Raw genomic sequence first — 8225 nt, 5'->3', positions numbered from 1 at the left:
AAATGCATAGGATTAGAGTACCACATTGTCTTATACAAAATTCATATACATTGTTATCATCAAAACTAAGAATATTGATCAGAACAAATCTTGTTCTAACAAGAACCTCTGCTCACTCCCTAGTGATACCTAACTGTTACAACCCTGCAACAGCTATTTACACAATTACCAATGAACAAATACTTGATCCTGCTTCACAGCTTCAGTCAAGATTACAATACTCAACTCTTACCTACAGGTTTCGAGTGAGGAGAATCACTTCTCCAACCTACAGTTTTCGAGAAGGACAAGGTAGCCATCCCATAACCTGGGTGGTCTACCGATAGAAACCTTAATGACTACATCGTTTAAAACAAGGTTTTCTATATCAAACTATGTTACAAAGTTTTCTATTTATAACCTGATCCCAATTGGACTTGGGCGTACAAATCGCAGCACTCCTTGCTGTTACAAATATGCAGAAATATTCTGCTATAAATAAGGTCTTTTAATCATGAGTTTCCTAATTTATCTCCTAAATTAGAAACTATTGAATCTTCATTCTTCTGATCTGATTCTTCCTGAATCTTCAATCTTCTGATCTGATTCTTCAATTATTCTTTTGACCTTTAAATATGCGCCACATTGGATTACAAAATATTCTGCGAATATCCTGTATCCTGTATTTTGTTAGGGGGCTTAATAAAATTGGTAAGCTCAAAGAGATAAGCTCCCGTCTCTTAGAGCTTAGGACTGATATCAATATCCTATTGGAAACTAGACTCAAAGTAGGCCAAGCAATAAACATAAGGAATAAACTTCATATTGGGGGCCTGTTTGCTGATAATTATAGTTGTCATGCTAATGGAAAGATTTGGGTGCAATGGAACCCTAATAATATGGAGGTGCAATTAATCTCTTGTACTAGTCAAATGCTTCATTGTAGTGTTTATGATCTGCAGAGGAAATTATAGTACTGGTTAACTGCAATATATGCACTGAATAAGCTTGAGCAGAGGAAGCTTTTGTGGAAAGATTTAAGTAACCTGCAGCTTCAAGGCCCTTGGGTGATCATGGGGGATTTCAATAATGTTTTGAAGACTCAAGATAGAATTGGAGGTCAGATGGTCATTGAGAAGGAATTCCTGGATCTGCCAAATTTCATGGATACAAAAGGCTCATCTGAAATGGAGAGTAATGGTGATTATTATACTTGGTCTAATAAGCATCATGTAGGGACTATATACTCCAAAATTGATAGAGTGATAGCTAATGCTGATTGGTTTCAGAATCATCTTAACACTACTCTTAAGTTTCTTCCTCCTCAAGTTTCTGATCATGCATTATTGCTCCTTACTAGTCAACATCATATTAGATATAAAAAGAGATTCAGATTTATTAATTGTGTCACTAAAGTTGCTGGATTTATGGACACTATCAAAGCTAATTGGAACCTTCCCCTTGAAGGAAGACCAATGTATGTTCTTTGGTCCAAGATGAAGAGACTTCAACCGGTTATGTATAAATTGAATAATTCTCTCACTCTTTCGACTCAAAATATTGTGCAGGCTAGAAAGAAGCTGGAGAGGATTCAAATTGAGCTGATCAATGATAGAATGAATAGTAATCTGATTGAGGAAGCCAAAATCAACACTGAAAATCTTGTTTATTGGCAAGAGGTGGAAGTATCTATTTTAAAACAGAGGGCTAAGCTTAAGTGGTTGAAAGATGGAGATGGTAATTCAGCTTTCTTTCATGCTGCAGTTAAAGGCAAGCACACTTCCAAGGCTTTAACAATGTTAATAAAAGATGATGATGGAGTTTTAAATTCTCAGACTGATATTGAAAGAGAAATTATGGCCTTCTATGGTACTCTCATAGGCAAAAGTGATGATGAGCTTCAAGGTATTGATGTAGGTGCTATGAGGAGAGGTGCACAAATATCCAAGACTCAGAGGTGTAACATGGAAAAACCTATTAGTGAAGCATAAATTTTGTAAGCTCTTAAAGGAATTCATGATTTGTCTACCCCTGGGTTGGATGGGTACAATTCCAGATTTTTCAAGCATTGCTGGGACATCATTAAACATGATTTGACTGTTGTTGTTCAAGAGTTCTCTGACTATGGTAAAATGTCTAAAGCTTTTAATTGTTCTCTTATCACTCTTATTCTCAAAAGTAAAACAACCAAGACAATAAAAGACTTTCAACCAATTTCTGTCTGCTTCACTGTTTGCAAAATTATATCTAGAATGCTGACTAATAAATTGGGTCAGGTCATTGATAAGGTAGTAAGCCCTAATCAGGCAGCCTTTATTCCTGGCCAGAAAATTCAAAACCATATCCTCCTAGCCTTTGAGTTGATTAAAGGTTATAATAGGAATAATGGCCCTCCTAGATGCATGGTTCAGCTCGACATGCAGAAAGCGTATGACATAGTTTCGTGGGAAGCGTTAAGGAGTATTATGCAGGAAATTGGCTTGCCCTCTAAGTTTATTCACTGGATTATGCAGCTTGTTACTACTGTATCCTACAAATTTAATATCAATGGCAGTATTTCTTAAGTGATGCAGGCTAAACGTGGTATTAGACAAGGAGATCCCATTTCTCCCCATCTCTTTGCTCTTATCATGGAATACCTTCAGAGATCTCTACATCAAATGCAGCTCAATCCAGAATTTAAGCATCACTCGAAATGTGGTAAACTTCAATTGACCAATTTAATGTTCGCTGACGATGTTCTTCTCTTTTCTAGAGGGGATCTCAACTCCATGGATCTTATGCTTCAGTCCTTTTCAAAATTTTCCAAATCTACAGGTATGAAAATCAACACTACTAAGAGTAAGATGTATTTTGGTAATGTTATTACTGATGACAAAGTTAGTATTCTTCATAAATATGGCTTCTCTAAAGGTGTCTTGCCTTTTAAGTACCTTGGTATCCCTATGTTGAGTAAGAGACTTACAATATGCCAATATATGCCTTTAATTGATAAAATTGTTGGTGATATCAAGCATTAGTCAGCTAAGCTCTTGAGTTATGCAGAGCAGATCCATTTGGTCAAGAGTATCTCCTTTTCTATAGCTAATTATTGGTTAATGGTCATTCCTTCTCCGAAGATGGTTATCCGTAAAATTATTTCGATCTGTAGAGCCTTTATTTGGACAGTTTCGGATGAGGGAAGCAGGAAAAGTCTGGTGGCTTGGGCTAATATGTATAAACCTGCAAATCAAGGTGGTCTCGATCTTGTGAACTTAGAGGTTTGGAATTAAGTGTGCCTTAATTAAACTCCTCTGGAACTTGTGTAATAAGCGAGATAGTCTTTGGATCAAGTGGGTTAATTCTTATTACTTGAAGGAGAATGACATTAAGGATGCAAAGATCAAAACTAATAGTACCTGGATCCTAAGGAAAATCTTGGAGCAGAGGGAGTACATAGAATCTCATAAAAGCTTATGGGAAGATATGAATAGTAAAGGGAGATTTAAGATGCATGATGTTTATCATTCTCTAAGTCAATCTTCTACAGTCAGTTGGTACAAATTGTTCTTGCAGAACCCAACCAGGCCGAGAGCTCGGTTTATTCTATGGTTAGCTTGCCATGAGAGACTTGCCACAAAAAACAGATTACTAAAGTTTGGGATGATTACTAATGCTGATTGTATTTTTTGCAGCCATGAAGAAACTCTTTCTCAGGTGCTTTTTGAATGTTCTGAGCTGAATTTTGTGTGGGCAACAATTTTGAAGTGGATAAAAATAGTTCACATTCTAACTAGTTGGCAGCATGAACTCAGTTGGTGCATAACTCATGGGACAAAGAAAGGCTGGAGAGCCACTCTATTACGTTTAGCTTTTGCATAAATGGTTTATGGCATATGGGCCTATAGAAACATCATATCCTTTGGTGGTAAAGCGGACCGGAATCACATTATTCAGGAGATTAAGAACAAAATTGTTTATCGGGGTTGGTATTGTAAATCCTTCAAGCCTTATATTGTTAGTCTCATGCTAGAATAGGTTTCCTATTTCGTCGCTGTTGCTTTGCTAGGTAGCTGGATCTGCGGATCGCTTTGTATTGCTTGTTTTTTGTTAATAAAAGTCCTTTTTTCCCAAAAAAAATGAAGGTTATACAATTAAAATAATGTTTGCACAATTAAATATTAGAAAAATTATTTGTTATTGATTTTATTTCATAAATATATGTTATCAATGTGTGTGTGTGTGTGTGTATATATATATATATATATATATATATATAAATATATATATATATATATATATATATATATATATATATATATATATATATATATACGGAAAAATATATATATTACTTATTCAATTTTAACATACTACTATTATTTATAGTCAAATTCTATTAGTATCAAATTATATTAATTCAGATATTTTTGTAATTGTTACCTAAACAAAAATAATATTTGTATATGTGAAAAAATCTATTATTGATCTAAATAATTTTATATACGAACAATGGTATTTATGATCCACAAAAATTTTATTCAAAAAAGGTATACGGGAAAAAATTATTATTGATCTAAATATTTTTAGGATTTAAAGGAAATACACTGACAGTGTAAAGCAGGTTTACACTGTCAGTGAAATCCAACCCGTTAAATTTTGTAAAAATTAGATTTTTATTTAAAATTAAATATAAAATATTTATTTTTAAGGGTTGTGATGCACTGACCGTGTAAAAAATTTTACACTAACAGTGCACTTCCTTTAAACTCATATTTTTATGAAAATGATAAGTAAATGTAAATAATATTTGTATATGGGAAAAATCTATTAATGATCTAAATATTTTTATATATGAAAAATGGTATTTATGATCCCAAAAAAATTTATTCAAAAAAGGTATACGGGAAAAAAACTATTATTGATCTTAATCTTTTTATATACCAAAATTTACAATTGATTAAGATATTTTTGTAAACGATACCTAAACATAAATAATATTTGTATATGGGAAAAATCTATTAATGATCTAAATTTTTTTATATAAGAAAAATGGTATTTGTGATCCAAAAACTTTGATTTAAAAATGGTATAAGGAAATAAATCTATTATTACTTTAAATATTTTTATATACGAAAATTTTCTATTGATCCATATATTTTTCTAAATGACACATAAACATAAATAGTATTTGTAAACGGGAAAAATTTTATTATTGATATAAATATTTTTATATACAAAAAATAGTATTTATAATCTAAAAATTTTGATTTTGATTTAAAATAAATATCTTATTTAAATAAATGCGCATACCAAATCAGAACCTGTGCGTATGCACGGGTTTGTTACTAGTTACTACTACTCATTATCATCATTATATCATTATTTTTAGAATTTTGTTTGGTACGCATAACATGAATATTATGTCAAATCTGTCTGACTAAATGATCGGTCACCATTTCTATTAAGTTTATGTCTTTCATCCGGCACAAATTCATCATTTCGGTAACACATTTGGTTGTTGTTATTGCTTTTAAGTTACGTTTATCATGTTTATTAATTTATGGTATTGCATTGCATTTTGTTTAGAGTTTATGTTAAAAGATCCTCTTTATGCCTTCCTTTGGTAGTGTTAGTGTTTCAGGTTGATGCGTGTGATCATAGGAAATAATGGTCAGACTTTGGGGACTCTGGAAGACTGAGAGATGAAAGTTTTTGAAGAATCTGGAGGTCAACACGGACCCCCGTGTGAATCAACACGACCCATGTTCAAAAGCTTCAGGAATGCATGAAAAATGCTGAAGTCAGTGGATCAACACACGCACTCGTGTGAATCAACACGGCCCGTGTTGATGGGCCTGATGCAGAACACAAAACCACGTGAGTCAGAAGATCGACACGGGCACCCGTGTGAATCAACACGGCCCGTGTAGACGGATGCGGACAAAAACTTCACTTTTTGATCTGTTTTACTTTGTCTTGTATTAAGGGTACTTTGGAATTTTTGCTGATACTGAGACTGTAACGCCTGTATAATTTTAATATTAATTTAATTTTATTATTGAATTAATAATTAGAATTATTAAAGAAATTGTGGAAATAATGAATAAATGAGGTTTTGGCTTTTGGGCCATATGTGGAAATAGAGGAAGAAGGGGGGGTAATTCTGAAAAACCTTTTTCTAATTTATTATTTCATAAACATTGGAATTGGGAAAAAGAAAGAGCGTGAAAGAAAGAAGTCTGAAGAACGAGGAACGTGAAGGAGAACGATAGAGGGAGAGACCAAGAATCCAGAATTATCTAAGGTAAGGGGACTTTTCTGATTAACATCTATTATCGGGTTAGGGGTTGGTAATGCTGAATAGATGTAGAATTCGGATCAATTGAGTCATATGATAGGTTTAGGGATTGTGTCAATTGTATGATATTTGACCCCTGTGTTTGAATCTATGATGTATGTGTTGTTATAATCTCAATTGATGTATATTTGGTGCATTACGAGACGTAAATTGTGTTGTTTGTGCATTCTAATTCTCCATGTTCGCACTGGTATGTGTTGGGGTGTTTGGGATACATGGAATGCTGTTTTTCTGCAGATTGGGGTTTTTAGAATCGCGGTTCGCGCCGCGTACATAGGGGAGGCGCCGCGAACCTGAAGGCATAAGGTAAGGAAGTCTTGTTGCGTTCAGTACGCGCCGCGAACAGGTGACCGCGCCGCGAAGGCGTTGTTCCGATTCGTTCCGCGCCGCGAACATGTGGCCGCGCCGCGATGGCGTTGTTTCGATTCGTTCCGCGCCGCGAATGTGTGATGGCGCCGCGTGCTGTTGATGTTTTGTGATTTTTTAAGAAAGTTCAAAGAGGCATAACTTTCTAACCGTTGGTTCATTTGATGCGCCGTTTTGGGCTAAATGAACCTTATTAAACGATCTATGTGATGATGATTTGACTGGTTTTAGAATGATGATAATATATGTTGCTATTTCTTGATGATGATGATGATTGTAGTAAATATGTGCATGTTTTCGACATGATGATGATAGAATTGTGGTTGAATGATGTTAATATATATGAACATACTTGAATGATGATGATGATTATTGAGGATGATGATGATAATGATATAAGTATGTTATATATGTTGCATTCATTCATGTGCATTGTTGATACTGTATCCATAAGGGAAGTGTTGGATCAGTGAAGGGCATGATTCCCATTGTGTGGAATCTGTGCTGGCAGGGCCGTATCTGGATGATGATAGATCGGTCATGGGTCATTCCCATTGGATGACGTTGGTACCACATGCATAGTGTCAGTTCATTCATATGCACGATTTATGACATGATTGGAAGTATTCCAGTGTTGTAAATGCTGATGATGCGTTGGTTGTTATTTATTTTGTTTTGATTGTCTGTTTATGAAACAATTGGGTGAATGATGCAACTGTGACGTGTTATTGCTTTATAACCTTATAACATTTGTTAATTATGACGAGACTCACCCTTACATGTTGTCATTTTCAGACTGAGGATAGCGGCTGTTCGACTCGGTGAGGATTAGCTCATGAGTCCGTGTTTTAGTTAGCGTCAGGTGTCATGCTCTGGTAGTTGTAACACTGGGAACGTTTGTTTGTAGTTTTGATTGTAACTCTATATTTATCTGTTTTGGTTGGAGTCTGATACGTTTAATAATAATGTAGACTTGATGTGGTATTTTTCCGCTGCGTAGAACATGGTTTGGATAATGAGTTATGATTTTCAGGTGTTCCAATGATGCATGACTTATGTGACGTGTAATTTGTTATTTATGAATTGTGATACCTCTCTACATGTTACTCTGATTTAATAATTTGTTTAATTGCCGCGGGTTATTTAGAGGGGTGTTACAATAGTGGTATCAGAGCATAGTCGGTCGTTGTGACCAGAGTCTTAGTGTCAGTGTCAGTTTTCCTGTGTATACGACTAATACGAGTTATTTGTCGATGCTTTGTTCTGACTGGATTGTTGCATTTAAGCAGAACAAATGGCTGGAAGAGGAGGAAGAAACGATGATGCTCTTGCTGAGGCTCTGGGCATGATTGCTGGTGTGCTTGGAGGAGGGACTGTAGGAGCAGGGATTGGTGCTGATAGGCAACTGGGGAATTTTCAGAGGAACAATCCTCCATTGTTCAAAGGCACGCACGATCCTGAGGGTGCTCAGAAATGGCTCAAAGAGATCGAGAGGATTTTCCGAGTCATAGATTGTGCTGAGAATCTCAAGGTGAGGTTT

At 35.0% G+C, this 8225-nt stretch overlaps 1 protein-coding gene across 1 annotated transcript; it reads left to right on the top strand.

The window, feature by feature from the left end:
- Nucleotides 1–1052: 1052 nt before the first annotated feature.
- Nucleotides 1053–1970, top strand: LOC131629929 (uncharacterized). Its single transcript, XM_058900735.1, has one exon. The coding sequence runs from the start codon at nt 1053–1055 to the stop codon at nt 1968–1970; it is 918 nt and encodes a 305-aa protein (XP_058756718.1).
- The last annotated feature ends 6255 nt before the right edge of the window (nt 1971–8225 follow it).

Source organism: Vicia villosa, unplaced genomic scaffold (assembly GCF_029867415.1).
Source record: "Vicia villosa cultivar HV-30 ecotype Madison, WI unplaced genomic scaffold, Vvil1.0 ctg.000622F_1_1, whole genome shotgun sequence".
In the NCBI taxonomy this organism is placed as follows: Eukaryota; Viridiplantae; Streptophyta; class Magnoliopsida; order Fabales; family Fabaceae; genus Vicia; species Vicia villosa.
This window is presented reverse-complemented; position numbering and strand designations above follow the sequence as displayed.